This window comes from Heloderma suspectum, chromosome 3 (genome assembly GCF_057233095.1).
Source record: "Heloderma suspectum isolate Gila_16-S chromosome 3, 16-S_ref, whole genome shotgun sequence".
Classification (NCBI taxonomy): Eukaryota; Metazoa; Chordata; class Lepidosauria; order Squamata; family Helodermatidae; genus Heloderma; species Heloderma suspectum.
In genome coordinates, this window is record NC_139460.1 from 272,345,255 (window position 1) to 272,372,910 (window position 27,656).

At 42.2% G+C, this 27,656-nt stretch overlaps 3 protein-coding genes and 1 long non-coding RNA gene across 5 annotated transcripts in view; 2 read left to right on the forward strand and 2 right to left on the reverse strand.

Annotated features, from left to right (window-relative positions):
- The window catches only part of PASK (PAS domain containing serine/threonine kinase), a 30,630-nt gene extending 21,440 nt beyond the window's left edge, over positions 1-9,190 (forward strand). The window contains exons 14-19 of the mRNA XM_084847032.1: positions 607-732; positions 2,740-2,874; positions 6,249-6,448; positions 7,195-7,328; positions 8,205-8,351; positions 8,813-9,190. Coding sequence (XP_084703158.1) covers positions 607-732; positions 2,740-2,874; positions 6,249-6,448; positions 7,195-7,328; positions 8,205-8,351; positions 8,813-9,000 — 930 coding nt within the window. The 3' untranslated portion in view covers positions 9,001-9,190. The remainder of the gene's footprint in view (positions 1-606; positions 733-2,739; positions 2,875-6,248; positions 6,449-7,194; positions 7,329-8,204; positions 8,352-8,812) is intronic.
- LOC146351289 (uncharacterized) lies at positions 5,330-16,473 on the reverse strand. Its single transcript, XR_014789574.1, has 4 exons — positions 16,388-16,473; positions 7,553-7,638; positions 6,372-6,517; positions 5,330-6,287 (listed from the first exon to the last, which is right to left on the reverse strand). It is a non-coding gene; the product is annotated as an uncharacterized LOC146351289 (long non-coding RNA).
- Positions 16,474-16,518: 45 nt separating this feature from the next.
- On the forward strand, positions 16,519-24,604 carry MTERF4 (mitochondrial transcription termination factor 4). 2 transcript variants are annotated; one of them, XM_084847033.1, is made up of 4 exons: positions 16,519-16,574; positions 19,409-19,919; positions 22,060-22,244; positions 23,254-24,604. In XM_084847033.1, exons 1-4 carry the CDS (start codon positions 16,548-16,550, stop codon positions 23,602-23,604), a joined length of 1,074 nt encoding a protein of 357 aa, XP_084703159.1. In that variant the 5' UTR covers positions 16,519-16,547; the 3' UTR covers positions 23,605-24,604. The 2 variants fall into 2 exon arrangements, with proteins under 2 accessions (XP_084703159.1, XP_084703160.1); XM_084847034.1 differs by having other exon boundaries at positions 22,165-22,244; positions 23,254-24,574.
- Positions 24,500-27,656, reverse strand: part of SNED1 (sushi, nidogen and EGF like domains 1) — a 90,460-nt gene continuing 87,303 nt past the window's right edge. Inside the window, exon 33 of the mRNA XM_084847035.1 lies at positions 24,500-27,460. The gene's annotated coding sequence lies outside the window, so the exon portion shown is untranslated. The remainder of the gene's footprint in view (positions 27,461-27,656) is intronic.

Sequence of the window (27,656 nt, forward strand, 5' to 3'; positions counted from 1 at the left end):
GTTTACAAGCCACCCCTGCCACACACCTCACTGGGTTTGGATGACACACTAACCCGCACCGTGTCACGGGAAATGGCGATTGCACAAGCGGCATGTGTGGAGATCGTCTGAACACAGCCAGTGTCTTTACCAATGCTGGGACTTTTAAGCTAATTGCTATGAGCTGCTGTCCCTCTGTAGTAGCTCAAGGGATCAGGCTGTACATTGGCTTAAACCTAGATATTATGATGTGACTGAATTGTGAAATGGAAGCCTGAAACTGTAAAATGGGTATTAGTATAGTATGCATTTCAACTCTCTCAGAAAACTCCGGCCAATTTCTAATTTAGCCCATTAAACAGTTTAGAGGAGGAAGAAATGCATGTGAGAGTGTATCCAGAGCAAGCCTTCAGTATGTGGAAGAGATCAGAAATGTTTGTCCACAGCTATTTAAACAAAACAACTATAAAACATGCACATATTTGGGCTGTCAAAAAGCAGTTGAAAAGTACAATCTTTTAAAATCCATCTGATCTTAATGGCAATGTAAGCTTCCTTTTTTTTAAAGCTTCATCCCAGTTATTGCCAGCTTAGTATTTGTATCCCTTTGCTTTGTATCATTCACAGGCTGTAGTGAAGTTCATTTGGAAAGAGAGAGTATTGGACTACTGCTGGGTAGAAGATCCTGAGCTGGGGACGATCACTCAGGAAATTGCAATTCTGAGAAAGCTGCAGCACCCCAATATTATTAAGGTATAGTTCATTGATATGTAGTTTCTGCTAAATCCATAAAGTGAGTTCCTTTTATGTTTGGATGTTGGAGCAGATTAATTTTGTTTGGCAATAGTGGTGGAAAGAATAATGGGACAGCAGCAATTTCCCATATATGAAGATGACTACAAGGTTTTATCTGGTGTGGACAGTTGTCAATACAGTAAGGCCCATGCAACTGAAGTAATATGCTCTGTATAAACAGCCTAGTTAACATTCCCATGGAAAATCTCAGGTGTTAAGATTCATTGTTCCTGATTATCTGGATCCATTTCAATCTGGGTTCAGGCCAGGTTTTTGCACAGAAACAGCCTTGGTCTCCTCGTATGCCTTGTGTCAGGAGAAAGACGGGGCTGTTTGACCCTGTTGATTCCCCTTTATCTCTTGGCAGCTTTTGATACCATTGACCATGATATCCTCCTGGGGCGACTGTGGTGCTTGGTGGCTACTGTTCAGCCCTGTGGATTCTCCAGCATGGGGTTCCAGAGGGGTTAGTTTTGTCCCCCGTGCTATTTAACATCAACAAGAAGCTGTTGAGTGTGGTCATCCAGAGTTTTGGAGTGCATCGCCATCAGCATGCTGATGACTTGCAGCTCTATTTCTCCTTTTTATCTTCATCAGGCGAGGCTGTGACATGCTAGATTGGTGGCTAGTTGTGACTGTGGTTCTTCTGGCTGGATGGTGTTCATCCTGTTCTGGAAGGGGTTGCACTCCCCTGAAGGAGCAGGTTCGTATCTTGGGGTTTCTCCTGGAGTCATCACTGTCACTTGAAGCTCAAGTGGCCTCAGCGGCACTGCTACCAGTTTCTGTCAAAGGCCCAGCTATTCCCTTATCCAGACAAGAATAATCTGGCTTCAGTAGTCTATACTTTGATAACCTCCAAGCTAGATTACTGCAATGCACTCTATGTGGGGCTGCCCTTGAAGCTGCAGCTTGTGCAAAACGTGGCAGCCAGACTGATAGCAGGGATCAGAAGATCTGAACATGTAACACTGATTCTGTTCTGATTGCACTGGCTGCCTGTATGTTTCTGAGCTCAATTCAAGGTGCTGGTTTTGATCTTTAAAGCTTTACATGGTTCGGGACCGCAATACCTGATGGAGTGCCTCTCCCAGTATGACCCTACCTGTACACTATGATCAACATCTGATGACCTCCTCTGAGTGCCTCTGCCATGGGAGGTTCAGAGGATGGCAGCAAGAGAGAGGGCCTTCTCGGTGGTGGCCTCCTGATTGTGGAATGCTCTCCCAAGTGAGGTCTGTCTAGCGCCAACAGTGACCTGGTTTGCACGTCACGGTGGCAAATTGTGGCTTAATTAACCCAGGATTTGAGGGGATGTGTGCTGTGTGTGAGCCATTTCATTTTCATAAACAACCTATGAACGCCCCATTTGTAGGTTGTTAGTGTGACGTCTAAAGCTGGACACTTTGGGTTGTTTATGGGTTAAACAACCAAGAGTTAACTTAGGATTTGTTTGGTTAATTCTGGTTTGTTTAACCCATAAAGAAACCCATGATTTGCCGCCATGACATGTGAACTGGCCCACTATTATCTTTTTGGTGCCAGTTTAAGACTTTCTTCTACTCCCAGGCATATGATGGCATATGGTGGGGCTTTTTAATTTTTTAGTAGGTCCTGGTAGTTTTATTGTGAATTGTTTTTAACTTGTTTTCAGTTTGAAAAGGGTTGACAAATGTTGGATGTGAAAGGATTTATATTATGTTTTATCATGTTGTGAACCAACCAAAGAGCTTTGGCTATTCAGTGGTATAGAAACATAATGAGAATGAATGAATGAATCTTTTTGTTAGTTCTTAATGAGGGGTCTATTATGGGATGCCATATCTAAATCACTTCTCCTAAAATGTAAGAATGACATATCTGAACAATTATCTAAAGGTTATAACATAGCTTATGGAGGGATGCAGCAGGATATGAAGTTTATGAAGTTCTTTAAAAAATCAGTCACACGGCATTTTTTGTCACTAGGTGCTAGATGTATTTGAGAACCAGCAATTTTTCCAGCTAGTGATGGAGAAGCATGGATCTGGTCTGGATCTCTTCACATTCATTGATAACCAGCCTGCTTTGGATGAGCCTTTGGCAAGCTACATATTCAGACAGGTGAGATTTGTTGAAAGTGAAATCTGCAAAGACATACTTGAAAGAAATGGATCTGCAAATTGTTAGCTGATAGGATAGTGGGAAAAGCTCTCTTAATGCAAATAGCCATCAGGAAGTATGGTTTGAATTTGGCTCGTGGTGGCAGCAAACCGTTACCCACCCCTGCCCCTCTGGATCTGGGGCCCCTATGACTGGTATTTACTTAAGAAAATCATGCAGTTACTAATCGTGACAACATATACACATCTGGGCCCATATTTGCCATGCATTTATCAGCAACGCTTAGTAACGTTTAGGGAGAAAATGGAAGTAACTCAGTGGTAGGCAGTGAAACAGCCTCTGGTTTACTGTCCTTTGAATTACAGCTGCCTAGATTGAGCCAGTCCCAATAACAGGCTTGTGGCTTTATTAATGGAAAATTGTAGAATGAATGCTTCTGCACTATCCTTTAGCTCAGGGCTGCACAATCTTTTTAGCACTTATGACTGCATGTGATGCTGGCTCAGGGGCACACACATACGTACATACAGTCAGGGCCAGAAATATTGGAACAAGGATAACTGTTTTGGCAGTTGGCCTCTGTACACAACCACATAGAAGTTGAAAGGAAACATACCCAGATGGGAGCAAAGTCAGGACTCTCAGCTGTAATTCAAGGGGTTTGACAAAAGTGGGGCACTAACCATTCAGGAAGGACAGCCAGTGGCATACACACACCACCATCGTTGGTGGCTCATAAGTAATGGAACAAATGGCTGACAAGAAGCTGCATGGACAGGTGTGGCCTGTTTCCTGGGTACCCCATGACCAAACAAGCAGATAAAAGGCCTGGAGGTGGTTCTGAGTGTTATATTTGCATTTGGTAGCTGTTCACTGGAACCCCAACATGAGGTCCAAAGAGGTGTCCATGTGAGTGAAGGGGCCATCATTAGGCCGAGGAAACAAAATAAACCCATCAGAGAGATAGCAAAAACAGTGGGAGTGTCCAACACAACAGTTTGGAACATCCTGAAAAAGAAGGAATTAACTGGCAAGCTCAGCAACAGCAAAAGGCCTGGAAGACCATGGAAGACAACTGAAGTGGATGACCACAGAATTCTGCTCATGGTGAAGAGGAACCCTTTCACAACATCCAGCCAGGTCAAGAATGCTCTTGCGGGGGTAGGCATGTCATTGCCAACATCTACAGTCAAGAGACAGCTTTATGAATGTAAATACAGAGGCTTCACAACAAGGTGCAAACCACTGCTAACGCTCAGGAACAGAAAGGCCAGATTAGCCTTTGCCAGCAAACACCTAAAAAAGCCTGCCCAGTTCTGGAATAAGATTCTTTGGACTGATGAAACCAAGATTAACTTGTACCAGAATGATGGGAAGAGAAAAGTATGGAGAAGGAAAGGAACAGCTCATGATCCAAAGCATACCACATCATCTGTCAAACATGGTGGAGGCAGTGTTATGGCATGGGCACTGGTGTTTATTGATCACCTGACTGCTGAGAAAAGTAGCAGGGTGAATTCTGAAGTATATAGGGCTATACTTTCTGCTCAGATTCAGCCGAATGCTGCCAAACTGGTAGGACGCCGCTTCATATTGCAGATGGAGAATGACCCAAAACATACAGCAAAAGCTACCCAAGAGTTTCTCCAGGCAAAGCAGTGGGATGTTCTTCAATGGCCAAGTCAGCCACCTGATCTCAACCCAATAGAGCATGCTTTTCACTTACTGAAGACAAGACTGAAGGCAGAAAGACCCACAAACAAGCAGCAGCTGAAGGCAGCTGCAGTAAAGGCCTGGCAAAGCATCTTGAGGGAGGAAACTCAGCATTGGGTCATGTCCATGGGTTCCAGACTTCAGGCAGTCATTGACTGCAAAGGATTTTCATCCAGGTATTAAAGGCGATCCTTAAGTTTGGAATGATGTTGGTTTGTTCCATTACTCATGAGCCACCAACGACAGGTGTGTGTGTATGCCACTGGCTGTCCTTCCTGAATGGTTAGTGCCCCATTTCTGCCAAACCCCTTGAATTACAGCTGAAAGTCCTGACTTCGCTCCCATCTGTGTGTGTTTCCTTTCAACTTCAATGTGGTGGTGTACAGAGGCCAACTGCCAAAACAGTTATCCTTGTTCCAGTATTTCTGGCCCTGACTGTATATGCATGCACATATACATACATATACAAATATTTTTTTAAAAATTAAAGAAACTTCCAAATGACTGCAGTCCTATACACACTTACCTGAGAGTAAGCCCCATTGAAATAAGTGACATTTACTTCTGAGTAGACATGTATACTACTGCATTGTGAGTTGCCAGAATCGAAGCCTGTGATGAACTACTGTTCTTTCCCAAATTTTGGAAATGGTGCTTCTAATAATATACAAGAGGGCACTTGCCTTTTGGGCTGCAGCACTGAAATACTGGCTCACATTCAGTTTGCACTATAGACCTTTGTGGAAGGAAATTCATCATTGTCATCATCACTTTATTTGTATACTGCATTTCCATGGTAAATCATGCTCAAAGTAGCTCACAATGTCAGGAGAGTTTACATAATAAAATATAACATTTCGATATGATTCACTTACAGTTCCAAGAGAGCATTTAAATAATCATGCAAACGTTAATAAATATACACTGAGATTAAGCAAGCCACTAAACATCCATACTAGGACCTAATAATACTAATACGAAAACATAATCCAAATAGCAGCAAAAATACTACATCTTATCCAAGACTAAATTTTGCCCTCAGCAGCCACCCCTAAGCTCCCCCTAAACACAGATGGTCTCTAGATGGTCTCTAGACCACAGATGGTCTCTAGACACCAGCAGCAGGAGCAACCTTTGTAACTGGGGCCAGTCAGGGCCCCACCCTCCCTTGCAGCTCCACGGTCACCTGCCTAATTGAAAACTTGGTTTCCTGACCCATGAGAATGACAAGGAGCATAATCCAGAGAATGTTTGGTGTGTCTAGATCCAATTTTATTTCAGTGGGGCTTAGAAGTGCATAACTTTTTCTTTCTGATATACGCTATCACTTACTATCACCCCAACTTACTTCATAGGATTGTTGTAAGGATGAAATGGGGCGGGGGGGATGATATAAGCCACTCGGAGCTCCTTGAAGGAACGACAGGATAAAAAAAATGTAATAAATATTGTACCCAATTGCTATAAAGGTAGGAGTGCAATGCTGCTAATAAACAGTATGTATATCTAATTGATTATCAAAATGTCTTTTCAAAGCAAAACACTGAAATAAAATTTCTAGGAATGATAAATTACTGTTTTTCAGGCTACAGTTAGTGAATAAGTAAATTATCTGCAATGGTGCCCATTCTGATTTCTGGTCCTGTCTGATCTCTGGCCAGCTGGTGTCTGCCGTGGGCTACCTGCGCCGTAGGAACATCCTGCACAGAGATATCAAGGACGAGAACATCATAATTGCTGAAGATTTCGCTATCAAGCTGATAGACTTTGGCTCAGCTGCTTACCTGGAACCTGGCAAGCTGTTCTATACTTTTTGTGGGACAATCGAGTACTGCTCGCCAGAAGTGCTCTCAGGCAATCCGTATGTATGAGTTTGAAGTAAAACCTCTATGCCTTGACAGCAACACCTTGGTTTGGTTGAGGGCAGGGCCTGCAGAACAAACCCAAGAATGAAGTAGGAAAGGAGAGTGGGAGAGTTCAGATGTTCGTACCTTGGATATAATAAGCCAACATATGAATGAGCCTTTTAGTTGTGTGCACATCCAGCTGGCTGACAAACTAAGAAGTCTTCCATTAACTAGAGTATCCCAGTTCAAGCTATAGTTAATAGCCTTGGAACGAGCCAGGATATTAAGCCATGGTTTGAAGCTGGCATAATATACTGGCTTGTTCCAAAGCTGTAACTATAATTTCAGGTTCAGACAAAATAGTTAATGAGATATTTCCTGGTTTATTTGTTTGCTCATGCAAAGAGAAAAGCAAAGGGTCTGCATGCTTAATAAGCCAAGATACAATCATCCACAACTGATCAGTATCTTGTTAATTATCATCAGAGGGATTTCATCCTCCTAACTCCATTTTTGAGATCTCCTTTACCATTGACAGACACACACACAGGCCACTCCTCCAACCAGATCTCCAGAAAGTAGACACAGGATGATGGGGATGGAGTGTCTTGGGTGGTAGGAAAAGGAAATTGTGTATGGTTCGTTTTTGCATCCCTATCCCATTTTTAAACAGTTAAATGTGGTTTCTTTTGTTTGCATTTGCCTTTTGCTTGATTTTTGGGGAGAGTGTTATGGGCTTGAACTATGTATTCCTCTGTAGATATCAGGGACCAGAACTGGAGATGTGGTCACTTGGTATAACCCTTTACACCATCGTCTTTGGAGAAAATCCTTTTTGTGAGCTAGAAGAAACCATGGATGCTGTATTAAGGCCTCCTCACAGTGTGTCAGATGGTGGGTATTCTGCTAAGGAATTACAAATGGAGGGGAGAGGAAACAGGCCATGTGCTGGGTTTTGGGGCAAGATAACTTGAGCTTGATAGAGGCACTTGCCCCTCATCGGACACATTCAAAGAAACTTATGTATGGTTTCCCTTCATGACTGGCCTAGTGTTAGTTTGTGGGGGAAGGGGACTGGAAGCACATGATCAGCTGTCTAGTAAATACTCACATATTACCTTGCCACTTTTGGATCCTCTAGAGATGATACAGAAGTAAATCTCTTTCAGTCCCCTTTCTCCTTCATTTCAGGTCTGTGGTGAGCCTGGAGATATAAGGTGGCAAGGTAGTTTGAGATTTAAGCATCATGTTGGGGCCTTGTTAGAGGTGTGATGACAAACAGATTCCCCCAATCCAAGTGTTTGATCTGCAGTAATTGAATACTGGGCTAATTATTGGCAATGAAATAATGATTTCTAAAATAGAATGAGAAGTGTGAGCCCTGCTACCTCAGTGTGGGCAGGATAGAAGGTAGCTCCTCCCAGTTCAGAAGCATCTGGAAGTCCTGCCTCTTGAAGTGGATGGGAGGAGTCAGCCATCAAAAGATGTCCTCCTCCCATGATCTAGAAAGTACCAGCGGAACCGATAAGGTATAAGGTACTATCGGCATATAAATAATAACAGCTAAGAAAAAATTACACAAGTAAGTGTGTGTGTGTGTGTGTGTGTGTGTGTAGAACTTTTAAAATTGATGAGTGGGTGCTGAATTTCAAATAATTAAAGATGATGAACTTGTACTACCTGTGCTTAATGTAACTAGAACACCTGACAGGCAAGCTGAAGGCCAATCTAAAAGCTACTAAGGTTGTTTCTCATCCTTGCTCTCTTCAGACCTGATGGATCTTCTGTCTGGGCTCTTGCAGCCTTTTCCAGAGGATCGCACAACTCTAGAAAAAGTAGTGAAGGATCCTTGGGTGACACAATCTGTGAACCTGGCTAACTACACATGGGAGGAAATATTTGCCTCTGCCAAGACAGGTAGGAGGGGCACGGTTCTGAAACCTACTCTCAAAACTTTCTTTGAATTTCTAAATGAGCACAAACTACAAGGAACCCTATAAAGGGAAGGATTTCTCATTCAACATAGTTGGTTCAAGGACCACAAACAATAGGGATGGAATAGTTTGTTCATTTCAAATAGATCTGCATGGCTGTTGTACAGTGCAGGCCTGTGCAGGTCTACTCATAAGTAAATCCCACTGTGTTCTGTGGGACTTTAGATAAGGACATAAGGAGCCATCCTGGATCTAACATTCTGTTCCCATAGTAGCCAACCAGATTCTTATGGGAAGTCCACAAGCAGGTTGTGATTGCAATAGCACTAATATGCTATTACAGGATTTCAGCATTAATCTGGGGCTGTGCGGCTGAAGCACACAATGGCTGCTGAACGATATTTTTGGCTCAGTGTTTATTAATCTACTTCTTTTTTTACTCAGAAAGCAACCACTTCAAAATGCATTCCACTGGCTGCAGTCATGGTGGCATCTGGGCAGTTCCAAGCCTAGAGAGTGAGCAGAGCTTTCATGATGATTCCATTTATCATGAGCTGGGTAATTCACAGCCAGCAGGAACTACCACTTCTGAGGAGCAAGAGCCATCAACCTCCCTCCATATTCGGGACTAGTGAAATCTGTACTCTTTACATTTTGCTTTTCCTTAGGAGCTAAAAAAAAAAAATGCTACAAGGACAAGAATTCTGACATGGTGATTGGCTATGCGTTGTAGAGAGTGGGATCACACAGTTCACTCTGCCCTTTGGAAGCACCTGTCATATCTACAGTCTTTCTGGACTTTGAACATCTTGATTTTCATGGTGCATTGTGCAAAAAATCCAATGCACATAGGCTCAAACTGTAGGGCAGATAAACTACTAAACATCTAGGGATCAACCACATGATTCAAACCTACATATTGGATTTTTCATGTGCAGGCACTATGCAAATCAATCTCTCTCTCTCTCTCTCTCTCTCTCTCTCTCTCTCTTTCTCTTTCTCACACACACACACACACACACACCTCTGGCAGCCCTGGAGACTAGATGGCAAGCACTCACAGTGGACAGGACAGCTAACCACAGTCCCACTTCCCTACCATGCATAGCTAGTAAGTTCATCTGAGTTGGCCATTAATGTTAACTTGGTTGTAGTTAATGATCACAGCAGAAGCCTTTGTTATCAAAGTAGCTTAGACTGCTGAACTGATAGGCCTGACCTTTGAGTTTAGGTCATTCCAATTAGTGTCTTAGGGTGCAATCCTATGCATGTTGAGACAGAAAAAAAGTCCTGCAACTCCCTGCAGGCCCCAGCTAGCATGGCTGGCTGGGGCATGCTGGGAATTGTAGGACTTCTTTCTGTCTAAATATGCATAGGATTGCGCCCCTAGATGTAGTTGTTTCAGACTCCAGGCAAGTTTGGAACTTTTTGGAATGGGGCCAGAAGTAGTGTCCTTTTGTGCTTTCTCACTGGAGTTTCAGGGCTTTTGGGCATGCACTCTGGGTTTTTTTTTAAAGATAACTGTGAATTAACTATGTGTTGGTGAAACTGACAGCTGACTAGGGCTGTCTGTGGGAAGGATTTCTGGTGGATGTAAATTCCTGCTGTTGCAGAAGATCATCCTACCATTCGAGGCTGATTCATAGTCATTCATAGGCAAGGAAATGATCAGCTTGAGCTTAAAACACCATTTATTGGATGATCCTGCTTCTGAGAAATCCACATACTGGAGGTGACATTTTACAGCTGGTAGACCTAAATGTGAGGTCAATATTCCTTGCCTATCAAGAGAAAAAGATTTTCTAAACAGATATGTTTTATTCAGCGATTGCATTTGAAACTGAAGGTCCTCTCCTTTATCCAGCAAAGAACCCAAGTCAGACATTTATGACTATGATTTAATTGTTTGAAGATCCTGCTGAAAGAAGCAAGCATCAGAAAGTTCATATTCAGCTGGTTTGGCACATCTCTCCATCTTTTTTAAAAACATATTTTATATAGATTCTGTGGATGATCTGTGAAATGTTAATATTGAGGATAACATTCGCTATTTTTATATACTCAAGCTACATTTTATAGTTCTCTTTTGAACTGTACTTGGAAAAGTACATTGTTTTTTCAAGTGAGTCGTACTGTAGCACAGCACAGAATCTTTCTCCATATTGCCTGTATTTCTGGATGACTGGATAAGTGAACATTCTGAAAAGAGTTGGTACACTTGTGTTTGGCTGTAATGCGCCCAGGAGGCATTAATATAACTATCTTCAAAGTATTATTTACAGAATAAGCCTTAATGCTTTTTTATTTTACTGGACCCCAGTTCAAAGGCTGCTTCTGCGGAGCACATTTCCAAATGCTTTATTAGCTGTACTACAAGGTTAAGCTGCCTTTTCCTTCATTTTGAAGGAAGCTATCAGCCAGCCTATACTATAAAGAAAATACATAGAAGAGTCATATTCACCCTGTGTGTATGTGTATAACACAGGCAGAATGTTTGGTAGCTACCTGCAAGACAATGATCTGATTAATATATTCTGCCTCTTAAAAGATGTGCATTTAGCTCTATATCTTGGTACTCATAATTGGGGGGGGCAGTGTTTACTGGACAAACTGTCTACTAATGGTCCTACATTATCTATAACTACAGAGGTGTGGTCCAGGAAATTATTGTAGCAAGATACAAATGAAAAGTAATCCAAGAAAGCCTTACTGGATGCTGCTCCCCTGGAGCAAAATGATTTTGACTTACTGTGATTGTTAGATATCTTTAAACTGAATGCCCTTTTACTGTAGGCTATATTTTAAAACAGGAGAACCTTTTAGAATAAAAGGTATATTGTTGATTGTTGTGGTTTCCATCTTAATTGTGGTGGTTGTGGTTTCCATCTTAATTGCCAAGGTGAAGAGAAGAAATGTTAGTTTCTTAATGTGTATGTATGCACTACAGATTTTTGTCATTGACAGCCTTGTTCCTTTTCGTGCCTCTACACATTTTGGTCTCCACACTTCCATTATAGTCTGTTATCCCTCTCCATTAAGAAAAAACAGAGCTATATAATATTTTATTCCACCCTTCCTCCAAGGAGCTCAAAGTGGCGTATGTGGTTCTCTTTCCCCACCATTTGATCTTCACAATAACCTTGTGAGATTGGTTAGGCACTGACTGACCCAATGAGCCAACCTAGTGAGGCTCACAATCAGAAGGAAGGTTATGAGCAAATGCACTACCGTGAAGGCCACATATAGGAAGGCTATCTCTAGGAGAATATGACCATAATGGGGGAAGTGTCAGGAAGGCTTTGTTGTGAATATAAAGGTGAGTAATCCTAAATGATGTAATTTACTTGACAAGTTTTAATTTTAAATGACATAATTTACTTGACAGGTTTTAACTGCTACAATTTACCTTTGAAATGTTGTTTCCTCCCCACTCTCCTCTCCCTTCAGGGGAAAAAAAGGGGGATGAGATGACACTGGGCTCTTATAAATAGAAGCCCTGCCTGCCTGCAGTGAAGGCAGGAAGTTGTTGGGGGTTGAGGGGAGCGGCCCTTTCTCCTCCAGAAATAAGATCAGGAGAGCCCCTTCCTGACTCTGGAGAAGAAGCCTATCCTCATGCTAACTGCCCCTTCCTTGAGAAGAACAAATCCACTGGCAAGTACAAAATCTTCATTTCTGTGCCCATGTTTCTAGAATATTGTTGTTGTTGTTCAGTCGTTCAGTCGTGTCCGACTCTTCGTGACCCCATGGACCATAGCACACCAGGCCTTCCTGTCCTGCGCTCTCTCCCGGAGCGTGCTCAAGTTCATATTCATTGCATCCGTGATGCTATCTAGCCATCTCATCCTCTGCCGTCCCCTTCTCCTTTTGCCTTCAGTCTTTCCCAGCATCAGGGTCTTTTCCAGGGAGTTTTCTGTTCGCATTAGGTGGCCAAAATATTGGAGCTTCAGCTTCATTATCTGTCCTTCCAATGAGCACTCAGGGTTGATTTCCTTTAGGATGGACTGATTTGACCTCCTTGCAGTCCAGGGGACTCGTAAGAGTCTTCTCCAGCACCACAGTTCGAAAGCATCAATTCTTCGGCGCTCAGCCTTCCTTATAGTCCAGCTCTCACAGCCATACATTACTACTGGGAAAACCATAGCTTTGATTAGACGGACCTCTGTCGGCAAGGTGATGTCTCTGCTTCTTACTATGCTGTCTAGGTTTGCCATAGCTTTCCTCCCAAGGAGCAAGCGTCTTTTAATTTCATGGCTACAGTCACCGTCCGCGGTGATCTTGGAGCCCAAGAAAGTAAAATCTGTCACTGCTTCCATTTCTTCCCCTTCTATATGCCAGGAAGTGATAGGGCCAGATGCCATGATCTTAGTTTTTTTAATGTTGAGTTTCAAACCAGCTTTTGCACTCTCCTCTTTCACCCTCAACAAGAGGCTCTTGAGATCCTCTTCGCTTTCTGCCATTAGGGTGGTATTGTCTGCATATCGGAGGTTGTTGATAATTCTCCCAGCAATCTTAATTCCGACCTCTGATTCATCCAACCCGGCATTTCTCATGATGTACTCTGCATATAAGTTAAATAAGCAGGGCGACAATATACAGCCTTGTCGTACTCCTTTCCCAATTTTGAACCAATCGGTTGTTCCATCTCTGGTTCTTACTGTTGCTTCTTGACCCTCGAACAGGTTTCTCAGGAGACAGGTAAGGTGGTCTGGTACTCCCATCACTTTAAGAATTTGCCAAAGTTTGTTGTGATCCACACAATCAAAGGCTTTAGCGTAGTCAATGAAGCAGAAATAGACGTTTTTCTGGAATTCTCTTGCTTTCTCCATGATGCAGCGAATGTTGGCGATTTGATCTCTAGTTCCTCTGCCTCTTCGAAACCCAGCCTGTACTTCCGGTAGTTCTCGGTTCGCATACTGCTGAAGCCTAGCTTGTAGGATTTTGAGCATCACCTTGCTGGCATGTGAAATGAGCGCAATTGTGCGGTAGTTTGAACACTCTTTGGCGTTGCCCTTCTTTGGAATTGGAATGTAAACTGACCTTTTCCAGTCTTGTGGCCACTGTTGAGTGTTCCAGATTTGTTGGCATATTGAATGCAGCACTTTAACAGCATCATCTTTTAGGATTTTAAATAGCTCGGCTGGAATACTGTCATCTCCGCTAGCTTTGTTGTTACTAATGCTTCCTAAGGCCCACTTGACTTCACTCTCGAGGATGTCCGGCTCAAGTTCAGTGACCGCACTATCATGGCTATCAGGGACATTCAGATCTTTCCTGTATAGTTCTTCTGTGTATTCTTGCCACCTCTTCTTAATCTCATCTGCTTCTGTTAGGTCCCTGCCTTCTTTGTCCTTTATCATGCCCGTCTTTGCACAAAACGTTCCCTTGAGATCTCCAATTTTCTTGAAGAGATCTCTAGTCTTTCCCATTCTGTTGTTTTCCTCGATTTCTTTGCATTGTTCATTTAAGAAGGCCTTCTTGTCTCTCCTTGCTATTCTCTGGAACTCTGCATTCAGTTGGGTATATCTTCCCCTTTCTCCTTTGCTTTTCGCTTCCCTTCTTTCGTGAGCTACTTGTAAAGCCTCATCAGACAGCCACTTGGCTTTCTTGCATTTCTTTTTCTTCGGGACGGATTTCGTTGCTGCCTCCTGAACAATGTTACGGACCTCCGTCCATAGTTCCTCAGGCACTCTGTCTATCAGGTCTAATCCCTGAAATCTATTCCTCACCTCCACTGTATATTCATCAGGGATATGATTTAGGTCATACCTGAAAGGTTTAGTGGTTTTCCCTACGTTCTTCAATTTAAGCCGAAATTTTGCAAGCAGCAGCTCATGATCTGAGCCACAGTCAGCTCCAGGTCTTGTTTTGACTGACTGTATGGAGCTTCTTCATCTTTGGCTGCAAAGGACATAATCAATCTGATTTCGATATTGACCATCTGGTGACGTCCATGTGTAGAGTCGCCTCTTGTGCTGTTGGAAAAGAGTGTTTGCTATGATCAGCATGTTCTCTTGGCAAAACTCTATTAGCTTTTGTCCTGCTTCATTTTGTACACCAAGGCCATGCCTGCCTGTTATCCCGGTGATTTCTTGACTTCCTACTTTAGCATTCCAATCCCCTATGATGAAGAGGACATCTGTTTTTGGTGTTAGTTCTAGAAGGTGTTGTAGGTCTTCATAGAACCGATCAACCTCAGCTTCTTCGGCCTCAGTGGTTGGGGCATAGACTTGAATTACTGTGATGTTGAATGGTTTGCCTTGGATTCGTACTGAGATCATTCTATCATTTTTAAGATTGTACCCCAGTACTGCTTTTCCCACACTTTTGTTGACTATGAGTGCTACTCCATTTCCTCTAAGGGATTCTTGCCCACAATAGTAGATATGATGGTCACCTGAATTAAATTCGCCCATGCCTGTCCATTTTAGTTCGCTGATTCCCAAGATGTCGATGTTCAATCTTGCCATCTCATGTTTGACCACCTCCAGCTTACCTTGATTCATTGATCTGACATTCCAGGTTCCTAAACAATATTGTTCTTTACAGCATCGGATTTTCTTTTCACCGCCAGACACATCCACAGCTGAGTGTCCTTTCGGCTTTGGCCCAGCCGCTTCACTCTTTCTGGCGCTACTTGGAAATACCCTCTGCTCTTCCCCAGTAGCATATTGGACACCTTCCGACCTGAGGGGCTTATCTTCCGGCGTCATATCTTTTAGCCTTGTGATACATTCCATGGGGTTTTCTTGGCAAGAATACTGGAGTGGGTTGCCATTTCCTTCTCCAGTGGACCACATTTTGTCAGAACTCTCTGCCATGATCTGTCCGTCTTGGGTGGCCCTGCACGGCATAGCTTATGGCTTCACTGAGTTACGCAAGCCCCTTCGCCACAACAAGGCAGTGATCCATGAAGGGGTTCTAGAATATGGGGTCACTTTTTAACCCAAAGTAACTTTTTCTGTGCAGTGTCTTTATTAATCTAGTGGTCATTTTATTTATTACATTTTTATCCCACCCTTGCTCTCAAGGATCTCAAGGCAGTCTATATGGTTCTCCACCCATACCACCATTTTATCCTCACAATGACCCTGTAAGGTAGGCTAGGCTGAGAGAGTGACTGCCTCAAGGTTACCCATTGAGCTTCATGGCTGAATGGGGATTTGAACCAGGTAAAACCGCAGTCCAACATTCTAAGTACCACTTTCCCTGAATAGTTGTACCCCTGTACTACAATCTTTTATAAAAATTGTATTTTTCACATTGACGCCAGTTTAATGTTAAATAGGCTGCAGTTGTTTAAACTGGTGCTTTAATTGGGGCCTACTTGACCTTATTACGGTGCTTTTGAGTTAATAGTTCACAAAAGAGCATGCAGGGGAAGTAGTTTTGGTTATAATTAGTGATATCACAAGCAGCAGGTGTTTTGATATTATAACCATATTCCATGTAGCACTTATAATAGCATCTATTGATCTAATTACACAGAATTGGACGGGGCCTATAAGACCATCAAGTCCAACCCACCATAAAAAGGAACAAAATCCTAGAGAGGTAGCTTCTGTGACTATGCTCAATTTCAAAGAAATCCCCTTATAACTTCAACTGATTCAGCATTTCTGGTTTGTACCCGCATACTAAACAAGCAATCTACAGCTACTCAGGCTTGGAAGTGTTTTAGTTCATTGTGTGTTTCTCTATGCTTTATTGGCTAAGATCAAATAGTCCACACTGAGTATGTCAGCTCTTCAGTCTATGCACTCACAGTCAGTTTATAAATTAACAAATGCAGCATTCCACATTCATTACAGGGGATCTAGATGTCTTCCAGGTAGTAGTATGGCCCAGAGATGCCACTTTTCAAGTGCTCACATCACCACATATTCCTACTGCGCACACAAAACGCCGTGAGGGTACCTATTTATATGTCGTCTGTGAAGCGGCCTTAAGATTCTAGGGGATAAGAAGTCAAGTTGCTGCTGCGTCGATGTTTCCTGCCCGACACGGCTAGCCTCGTCCTACCTGTCCTGGGCATCCCCGACCGGCCTCAGGGCGGATCGAGCAGGCCTCGGTCACACAGCGGAACGTTCCTTTCAGCTTCCGTTTCCGAGCAGGAAGGTGTTTGCATGAACACGTTCCTCTTCTGTCCCTCCATCTCGCGTAGGAGAGGAACGACGCGGACATGGAGTTGGGGCGTCTTTGTGGGCAGGTAGGTGGGTGAGAGTGCGCGCGCGTCTGCAGCACGAGCTTGTCCGCTGAAAAAGTAGGCCGTGGGTGGGCCAGCGAGCTGTTTCCATGCCCCGCAGATAGTCGGGGGGCGGCAGCGAGAACTGCGACGCTGAGCCCCGTTGCTTTGGTAGGCTGACGCGAAAGGCATCTGTGGTCCTGTGCCCGCAGCCCTGCTCATTGCTGGCCCCGGCGAGGCAGCTGGATACGGAGTCCGTGGATCTCCGACCCTCTTCTCTTCCCTCCCATCCCCGTTTTGGTGTGCAAAAGGTCACACCCGTAATACCATATTTAGCTTTAATTTTAACAGTATGAAGTAGTAAAAGAAAAACCTGGAGGGGCAGGGAGCCTGGAGGCACCCTGTTGGAGCCCCCAGATTTACAGCAATAGTGGCTGAAGAGTGGTCTTCAAAGATGACACTTTCTCAAAATTCCACGTGCCCACTGACCCACAAATGTTGAGGACCCCTGCTGTAAGTAGTGCAGGAATTGGACTAAAGTGCCGTTAACCTGCATTGTGATTTTGAGGAGCAGGGAAAGAGATTGTGCTTCATGAGATGGTGATGACTGCTTTGTTAGTGTTGCCAGACAGACATAGAAGGTTTCCTCTTTCAAATAGACTAGTGTACCAGTATGTTCTGAGATGCAGTGGCAGTGCCATCACTGAGCACCACAAAAGAGACAGCTTCTCTGAGTTATAACAGCAAATAACAAATTTGTTTTGCGTATCTTGATGTCTGACAGCAAAACATGCATCTTCATTTGGTGTTTAAGATTTTAACAAAACCAAGACCCAGGACTTCTCTCCCCATCCCTGATCTTTCATATTGCTTGTGTGTGTGTGATTAATTTTATAGCATATTATAAAAACACAAATACATCAGTAAATTTTGTAACTTCATAACATTTTACAAGATCGGTAAGTATTCTAATTAGTAATGCAACTAGTGCTTGTACATAATGCATAAAAATTATATACTATAAATACTATTTATTTACTCTCAGTGCATAAATGTAATCCTATATTAATTATACATCTGTTCTTTAAATTTTGCCATTCCTTAATTCGTCTTATATTTACCAGTATCCAAATTGTATCTTTGAGTCAAACTCTAAAAATAGTTTCCAATTATTGGGAAAAAAATTATTCTTCCCATCCCTTATATATACATATTCTGGTTAATGTTACCATTATTGCAATTTCACGTACTCTGAATTACCAGCTTTTAAGCGTGAGTACCTCATTTTTTCTTCATTTGGTGGTTGTTAATATTCTGGCTGCCGTAAATAAATTCCAAGCAAACTCCTGATGGTTACTTAACACTATCTCTTTCGTATATCCTAATAATCTCATAATTGGGTCTAATGGTATCTTCTAACCTAACATAACTTTTTTGTGCTTACTATTTGTTCCTCAAAATTTTACCACCTTAGGATGACTCTACCATATATGGTAAAAATGTGCATTTCCTACTTGACAGCACCAACATTGTTCTATTCCCTGCCTACAAATCTTAAATACCTATGCAAGAATAAAATCACACACACACACTCTTTAATATTTGAGCATTGTGATAATACTGGTCCTTCAATAAAGTTATACTACCATTTTTGTTGTGATATCCCATTTTCAGTCCTTTTTCCATAAGTATTTATAAATTTGTTGCCCTTTAAATCTTCTATAGTCAATAATGCATTATATATGCTAGATGACAATCCTTTTTTATTGGTCTACTTTACGATTAATTCTTCAGAACAAGTTGCTCTCAGAAGTCCTTGATGTTTTTTCCCCCCTTTCTCTGTAATTACAGCATTGCAAATATTGAAACCAGTGTGGTAGTTCACTTCCCATGTTTTATCCTAATTCCGCTCTACTTAAACAGGATTTATTAACCATTGCATCTTTAATTGTTATATGATATCCATTCCCACAGGATATCACTAATTTTAAATTCATCATTATAAATAAATGATATCAGCAGTGATATGTTAGGACTGGGTTTTTTTTTTACTGTGTCCCATATATCAAATCAAGTAGTGCTATAATATATTGATTTTTCCCCGCTTGATTATGGTGTTCTATATATGCCCAAGGTGCATATCTCAGTGGAATTGTTTCTCTTCTTTTCCTTGGCTTACAATTATGATTATGATACAGTTACTAATTGTCTCCATAATAGTAATATATAACATTAAGCTATGTAAAACTTCCTTTTTCATACAGTTTTTGTAATGTGGCTTAAAACGACTCTGGTTTTTTTTTGCTTAACCAAAAAAATCCACCTTCATTTTTGCCATCTCTTAAGATTGTCTGTTGAGATTACAGTTGTTACATTGCATATAACATACAGCAGTCTAGGCAGAATATTCACTTTTAAAAGTAGTGGTCTTCCCAGCCATCCAACGCATCAAAGTTTTAACATCTTTTTTTCATTTTGGCTTTTTAAATACACTTTTACAACATAGCTTTTGTAAAACTTACTGCCTTTGTTTGTGACTACTTCACCAGGTCAGCCCTGGTATATGTGCATTGTAAACTGTAACCCCTTTTTAATAGTTAGAATATTAGTCCCTACTCTACAGAAATATAATTTATCTGCGTAACGTGAAGCACAGTGGTTTCCCAGTCTGGTAGACATCAGTAAGGCAAACAATGAATGCTAACCACCTCATAATCATACTACCAGCTTCAGGGCTTGAAATACAGGATAAAATGACTCTCTAGGATAGGGTGGTTTTATTTTTGCAAGACCTATTTGATCTTCCCTTTACAACACAATTGTTTGTAATATGTTGGCTTTTTTGTCTATTGCCATAGGTCTTACAGAGGCAGAGTCTTCTCCCCTTTGCCTGTCATTGTGTCCAGTCAACTTCTCAGAAACCATCACTTGTTGCTTTTCTATGCCCTCTTCAGTATGTGGCCTGCAGATTGACTGGTACCAGTTCTCCTGAACAAAGTGAAGCAAGCTTGCCCGCACGTTGCTCTAAAACAGACAGCAATGAAGGTGCTCAAGAACTCGTGGAGACTCTCACTACTTCCCCTGTAGAACAGGAAGGGCCAGCTGGTGTGGACCAGTTGAAGTTAGGAAAGGTAGCAAATCCATTCTTGGACATGGGGCTCAGCCCTGCTCAGATAATGCACTTGTTCAGCTTAGAGCCTAAACTGCCACCTCAGTCCAAGTTGGCTGTAGTTTCAGAGCTCCTCCTCTTGGGTTTAAGCGTGGATACCACACTGAAGGCCTTACAGAAGAGCCCTGAACTGCTGAGAATATCAGTAAAGCATCTGAGGGACCGTGCAGCTTTTCTGAGGAGACTCGGCTTTGAGGAAGGTAGTGCAATCTCTGTGCTATGTCATCACTGACCTGATTCACATGGAACAGCAATTCCTGGGTTTGGCATGGCCAAGTGGGAGCACTGCCTCCCATGCACGCATCACCTCTGTTATCCCAACATCTGAACCCAGGAACTCTAGGTTTTTTAGGGCTTAAACAACCTAGAGAGCCAGCATGGTGTAGTGGTTAGAGTGTTGGACTGGGAGCTGGGAAATCCTGGTTCTAGTCCCCACTTGGCCATGGAAGCTCACTGGGTGACTTTGGTCCAGTCACCGACTCTCAGCCCAGCCTACCTCACAGGGTTGTTGTTGTGAGGATAAAATGGAGGAGGAGGAGGATTATGTATGCTGCCTTGGGTTTCTTACCAAAGGAAAAATGGCGGGGTATAAATGTAATAAATTAATTAATTAATTAAACAATCCAGAGTTAACCCAGCAACAAATCATGGGCAATCTATGTTGTTTAACCCCTAAATAATCCAGAGTTCCTGGGTTCTGGTGTCACCATAACAACCGAGGATTGGTCCTGGGTTGTTGACTGAAAACGGAAGTGATGAGGCAGCTCACTTGATCCCACTCGGTCACAGCAATTCCTGGGTTAAACAACCCAGGAATTGCAGTTATGTGCAAACCAGGTGAATATTGTACTGAATTGTGTTCCCTGAACCATGAGGTTGAGACCTCATTTGCTTGTATTCTGTGAGCATTATCTTTAATTTTCTGGTGAACGTTATATGGAATAGGAGGCAGAAAAGCTGATATCTAGGAAAGGGTGCAAATTAAGTTGTACATGCAATGTCAGGAAGCACAGTTGCTTCATACAGATAGAAATATATGTTTGTGGACCAGTTTCCAAATCCACATCATTGAATACATCACATATGTAGGTGGCCTTTCAAAGGAGGGTTGGATCCTGCTTTGAAGATTTGGCCCACAGGCTTTTAGATGAAATGTGAAGGGCAAATCTGTGTGGTTTCCCAAGTGCTCCCTGTTGCTACAAATTAAACAAAAAAGAGAAAGTTTAACTGAATAAAATAATTGAAATAATGAATTAGATTTTTAAAATGCTTGCCCAATAAAAGCTGTATCAGAAATGGATGGAAAAACATTAGAATTTTTTTGCCCTTCAAAGTTGTTCTTCTAGGCCTTGAAATTTGTTTTGTGTGAAGAGATTCAGTATTCCTTTTTCTCATTCAGGCCTTGTTTTCTCTTCAATGCAGTTCAAGTTTATAAGGAAAAGTGTATTTTTGCTTTTTTATTTTCTCTTTGGTATGCCCTTTATTCCTTTATTTCTCGTGTATTTGCAGTACTTACACATGTGAATGTGGAAAGATCTGTGCATAAATAAGGAACAATAAATACAACAGCCACCCTGTAAATGTGTTTACATTGAAGGGCAGGGTATAAATTCATTAAGGGAGCAATTCTATGACTACTAGACACTGTCTAGAGAGCCATAGGGTTGTTCACTTTCTGGGAATTGAGGTTGGAGCCAGAAATCGCACTCCTGGCCCCCTCCGCCTCTCTGCACCGGTTATGTCTCTGTGCTCAGAAACAGAGCATGGAGATGGAGAGAAGAGGGTGGGGTGGGGAGGAGACTGCAGAAGCTGCTTTATGCAGCTTCCTATTGGGTCTCCAGGCCCCTCCCTGTGCCTGAAGCCATGCCTAGATGGGTGAAATCTCCCATCTAGGCAAAAATGCAGGGCGGCCGGAACATGGAGGAGCAGGTCCCCTCCATGCTGCAGCCGCCCTGCATAGGATAGCTGGCAGCCTCCGATTTTGGAGGCTGACAACTATCCAGATAGGATTGTGCCCTGTGTAAATAAATAGAAGGGGGAAATATACTGCATGAAATAGCAAATTAGGGTGCCTACTCATAAGATGCTCCAGGCAGTGGCTTAAAAGGGCAGTGTTCCTCCATATATCTGCTCGGACATCACAAAGAACATTTTGGGAAAGTTACTACCTCTTGCGCAAGGTACTAATTTTCCCACCAATATTGGGATGTGTGAAGCCTGGAAGTGGACCTCAAATCAGGGATGTAGTGTGCTCATCCAGAATGACATCAGCCCTAGGATGTTTCCTGGGGGGGGGAAGGCATACCCTATTGTTATGTGTATCTCCTCTTACTTTAACAGTGGGGCTGAACCATATGGTGATTTATTTTCCAAGTATTTTCACTTTGCCACAAAAGAGAATTGAAATAGTACAGCATCTCCTCAGAGAAAAATGCCTCTTCACAGCGCAGCAAGTATTGAAAATTCTACAAGCATGCCCAAATATCCTGCTAGAGGAGTTAAACGATGTGGAGTACAAATTCCAGGTAATGTATGTTGCATTATATTTTCAGAAAGTCTTTTTGCTAATGTGGATGACTATAATCAGTTTCCATATAGTGTGATGCACACCCCCAAAGTGTATTAGCTGGCATTGCTCAGCTTATGATTCCAGTAGCCCCCTCTATCAGATCTTGCACAGACCAGATACATGTTTTAACAGCAAGTTCCCATATGCCTTCTATTTTTGCAGAACTTGACTGCTTTCAAAACTTTAAAAAAAATTATTTTCCCCTTCTCCAAATACTAACAGAAGATACAGTAGCTGGAATAAACTTATCTGTGCTTCCCATTCCATTTGCTTGTTACTAGAATCTGTCATATGGACCCTGGTGAATGCACCCTTTAAATTTCCTCTATCATCTAACATACTTGCCTTTGAATGTATTATAATAAAGGCTGTGGCTTCATATCTTTTTTATTTTTAGTGAGGCTTGTGTACTGATATTTAGATTTTACTAATCCTTAGCTATGTTTCCCCCCCTTCTGTCAAATATTCCCAAACCACTAAATCTTCCACTGGTACATCCTGTTTGTTGTAACAACTTCTGAAGAATGCACCATGACACTCGCAGGCTTTCAAAATAACACATTTCTCTGGATGGCTTCTCCGTCTCCACCGCTATTGCATAGCTGTTTCTTTTTTGTTTTCAGTACTTCAGATGCTTTTCCAGCATTAGGAAGAAAACCAATAGTCCTAGTGTTGTCATGTGAGCTAGTGACCTGCTTGATTTGACTGTAAGTTGGTGAGGCAAAAGAATAGTTAGGGAAGAACAAGTAAAGGTTCTGAAACGTAATTCAGACAAATAATACATCCACAACTCTTGGGCCACAATCCAGTATCGCATTAAGGGTTCTTGAACACTGATTTCAATAGGCGTAAGTATGCTTAAATCTGTGAAGGGTTGGATCCTTGGCATGGAATATTGATAACAGCTTATTAGAGATGATTCCTTCCATTTAATAGGTCATGTATTCAGAGCCACTCTTTCTCAGTTTGCCTATTTCAGGATGGGAGTTAAACACAGAGAAATAGTGAAAGCTGGTTATTTCCAAGCATCACTGGCTGAGATAAAGAACCGGTTCATTTTCTTGGAGCGCTTGGGACTCTATCAAACTCCTGACAAGAAAGGACAAACCCAGGTTGTCAACCCCAAACTGAAAGGCATCATCAGAGCCTCTGAAAGTGACTTTGTGGCCAGAATAGCCTGCTCCTCCATTGAAGAGTATATGATCTTTAAGAAGTTGCTGGCCCGTGAAGGACAGCAGAAGTGGAAAGAGGAGGCGGCAATGAAAAATGAACTATCAGATTTGGAGAGTGATGGAGAAGAGTCCGATACAGAATAGTGACATGAAATTAAACATCTTAATGTTTGTTACTGTTGGAATCTACACAAGTGTCCAGCTGGCTTTTGCGGGGAATTAAAGTATATCATTTGTGTAACATGGAGATAACGAGGGGGAGGTGGACAATATTGGTTCCAAAGAGGTTGAAGTTTGGAGTTAATACCTGATTCTGGTCAACCTAGTGGCTATATAAAGATAATGAAACCCAGAACATTTGCCACCTGTTTTGTCATTACTTTGTCTGGCTTTTTCCCTTAGAAGCTCTGCACATTTAGGGTTCCATCGGTAAACTGGAGGTGGGAGTTTATTTACATTTTTACAACTATTTCTTAAAAGTACAAATGTTGTAATTAGAATACTTCCACTGGTAAACTGTGGTTCATCTTCTGATATATGCAAGTAAGTGGCTTTAAATCTTTCCAAGATGTCACTGGGTACACAACACCTGCCCCAGTCTGGACTGCCCATCGTGTCATGCTACCATGTTTCCATTATCTCATGATGTACTTGGGAATCACCCCAATGTAATCCTCAAAATGCTGTGACCCCCCCCCCCTCTTTGCCATTGTCAGAATCATGATGGCTTTTCACTCTGAGGTGCAGGTTTCAAAGTAAAATTTCTAGTGGGGGAAAACAAGTCAAATGGAGCTTTCAGAGCAGAGAGGTACGTGTTGCAGGTTTCATGATGTGTGGCATAGACAAGGATTTATGGGAGAGGAAATCTGGGACCAGGTGAAGTTCCTAACCAGCAATCAACTTTGTTGTTTTGGCTGAAGACAGATTTTGTTGATAGTTCGAGGCTGTGAAATGGTTAAAGCTGTGGTAAAGAAACAGGATTCTTATAGCTAATGCCAGGAATCTTATCATATTTTTAAATAAAGCAGACTGGCTTTTAAATAAATTGTAATTTTAATCTAAAATGCAAAACAAAATAACTTTGACAGAATAAAATCTTTTTTTCGTTTATTGCTGCATTACATATGCCTCAATATGGCTATAGAATACTGGCTTGACACAGACTCTGTTTTACCTTAGACTGTGCTTGGGGGGGAAAAAACCAGCGTCACTGCGACAGACAAGAAACTGGCTATGAAGACCTCTCTCTGCTTTTGTCAGCTGCAGCTGCTTTTAAAGAAGCTCACACTGGGCTTGGGAAAACAATATTTTGCTGACAGGTGTTACTACCCCTCCACCATCTTTTTGTACCTTGGAAGCTGTTACTTGTAATAGTGAGATGGTCTTGGCATGCCCCCAAGCCAGTTAAACTGGAGTAGTTGAATGTAAGTGCTTAGAAGTGGGACCTGCAACAAAATGTTGCAGTACGGAGTGCTGGTGTTCCAAATTCTAGCCACTTTATTTCATCCACCACCACTTGGTCTATCAGCATTCTGTGGCTACTGAGCATGCTCGGTCCTCACTGGGCTGTTTTTAAGACCCTCCCTCCATCTTTTAGTTTTTTTTTCTAAAGATGTTTCATAGTTCTGCAAGCCTTGGGGGTTCTCTAAGACTGCTGGTACCTCTTGTATGTGGGTTGGTGCCATTTTGGCCATGTAAGTAGCAGCACTACAGCTTGAATATGAGAAATGGAGGGAATTACAAGCTTTCTCTACCTGCTAATGGGATATCAAAATGCATTTTTTCTGCTGCCTAGGTCCATTTTCATTGGTATGTTGCTGAAGATGATTGACTTCTCAGAGAATTCAGCATTTAAAATTCCAGAGAAATTTAAACCATAGTAGTTTTAAACTATGTCAAATGCAATCTGTGGTCCTACAGTGTTGTGTCTGCCTGCTCCCTCCCCTTAGCTCATCCAAGCTGAGCCATCTTCTTAAAGAGTCCTTTTTTAAAACCTGCTCCCCCCAAATAAGCAATACAGATTTCCATTTCTTTCCATAAAAGCCAAATGACAAGGTCCCCAATGAAATACTGTAAATCAGGGGTCCTCAACCTTTTTGGACCTGTGGGCATATTAAGGAATTTGAGGAACTGCCATGGGTCACCTCCACAAAATGGCTCCCACGGAAGATCGCCCCACGGAAGATATGACATAATGGGGCCTAGCTAGTCAAAAGTGAACTAAAGCGGTGGTGGGGGAAGAGAAATAGCGAGGCTAGAGGCTGGGAGGGAGGAGGAAGTAGCAAGGTATTGGGGAGAGCAAGACTAGAGGCTACAAAGGGAGAGAAAACGGGGCTAGGGATGGGGAAGGGAGATAATTAGTGAGGAAAGAGGTTGTGGGGAGAGAGAGCAAAGGGGAAAGGTCTGTGTGGTTCGAAAATGGAGCAGGCCCAAAAGGCAACTCTTTCCTTCTCTGCCTGCTTGCTAGCAACTGATCTGCAGCAGGTGCAGGAATAGGAAGGAGGACCTGGCACCCTCATGTTTTTTAAGGTTTGAATTAAAAATACATTTTTGAAGGGGGTGGGGAGTGGAGAGCTTCATGGGTGCTGCTGGAAGTACCAGCAGGCACTATGCTGGGGATCCCTGCTGTAAGTAATGGAGAGAACTCAGGGATTCTGTGTCACTCCTCCCCTTTTATCCCAAGAGTACTTTTCCTCCAAGGTGTTTTAGAAGGATGATAGTGAGAAATGCTGTGCACTCCACCAGAATTTTTTTTTTTGGGGGGGGGGGATCTTTTAGCTACCCCCAGAACCATTTTGTGCTATTTCTGGGAAGAGTGTGAGGGCTGCTGTTCTCTTGCTGGGAACTGTATTCCCTTTGCAACATGTTCCCCTTCAAACTATATTTACAACTCTCAAAGTCTGCCAGGATGAGTGTTCCAGGCAACAGGGCCACTTTTTCTACAATAACCAAATGGCCTGCTAGAGCCCCACCGCTGCTTATGGAATAGTAGTTTAAAACTATAACAAACTCTGGTTGTATTAATTTATAAAATATACAGTATGTATATTAACACAGTCTTATATTTTGACTACTCATACAAACTCTCAAAAGCTAGGAAATATTAAGGCTCCTTGAGTGGCTGGCCATCCTTAGGAATTGTAGCAAACACCTGGGAAGATGGATGGAAAAGATCTGATACTCTACCTTTTTTCTCCATTGGCATCACAATTCTGTCTTTTAAAGGGGCAAAAGAAATGCTTTACCCTTCAAAGAAGCAGAGGCAATTTAGAAGGGGTTTAATCATTTCTACTTATCAAAGCATGGTGTCCTCTCAGTTCTATAAAACAGCATGTTCAGAGGCTGTGCAACTAAAAGCCTGTTTGATCTGTTTTTAGAATATGGATATAGACCTTCACTGCTTCTTCACTAGATTAACTTTTGAAATGCTAATAATTTGTTAGCAATAGTAAGGCACTGAGGATAGCTGGCTGGTAAAACCATTTGTCATTAACAATCTTCTTGCAAAAGGAGGAATAAAGGGGAAAAAAAACTAGGTAGTGTCATTTTTTAAAGCCACTGTGTTGCAAATAGGAATATTTTACAGTTGTGATTGGCTTTGAACTTCAAATTTTATGACAGTGAGGTTCTCCTTCTGGGTATAATCCACAACAGCAGTTTTTTCAGGGCTAGTTTTTCTTTAAGGTGGTCCATTAGCCTCAGATTATATAACCAACATCTCCACCACTGGTAAGTTTGAACTCTACCCTTGCTGCAAATGGCCCACAAAGGACTGCAGTCCTGAGATACTTTTCTAACATGACACTCATCTTGCATTAAAATTTCAAGTGCTATGAAGAAAAGGCAAGTGGGCCCTTACAATCCTGCCAAAGAGAGGGGGATATGGCTATTTGGTGAACACCTCCTGAACAAGACAAAGGGGGAAAGGTCCACAGCTCTTGCTAGTGAGGTCTCCCCCTTTTTTCAATCCAGTTTGCAGAAATGCTGAAGGTTTTGGATCCTATGAGGAAAAAATAAAACATGAAGGCAGGAATCTGTATTGTGTGTATGCACAACCACTGACAAAATTATATTCCTCTTTTTCCATTTCACTCCAAAATAGTTGTATTTTGATTACAAAGTCAGCAAGTGGATTTATTCCCTATTCATGTTTACAGTAGAAATGTTGTAGCAAACCAGTATGAGAAAGGCTAGGT

What these genes read in the sequence shown, in the direction of transcription:
- MTERF4 (XM_084847033.1), top strand. Translation starts at nt 16,548, where the DNA reads ATGGAGTTGGGGCGTCTTTGTGGGCAG. An exon ending in TGGGGCGTCTTTGTGGGCAG is followed by an intron (nt 16,575 to 19,408) that starts GTAGGTGGGTGA and finishes CTATTGCCATAG; the next exon opens with GTCTTACAGAGGCAGAGTCT. An exon ending in ATGTGGAGTACAAATTCCAG is followed by an intron (nt 22,245 to 23,253) that starts GTAATGTATGTT and finishes ACTCTTTCTCAG; the next exon opens with TTTGCCTATTTCAGGATGGG.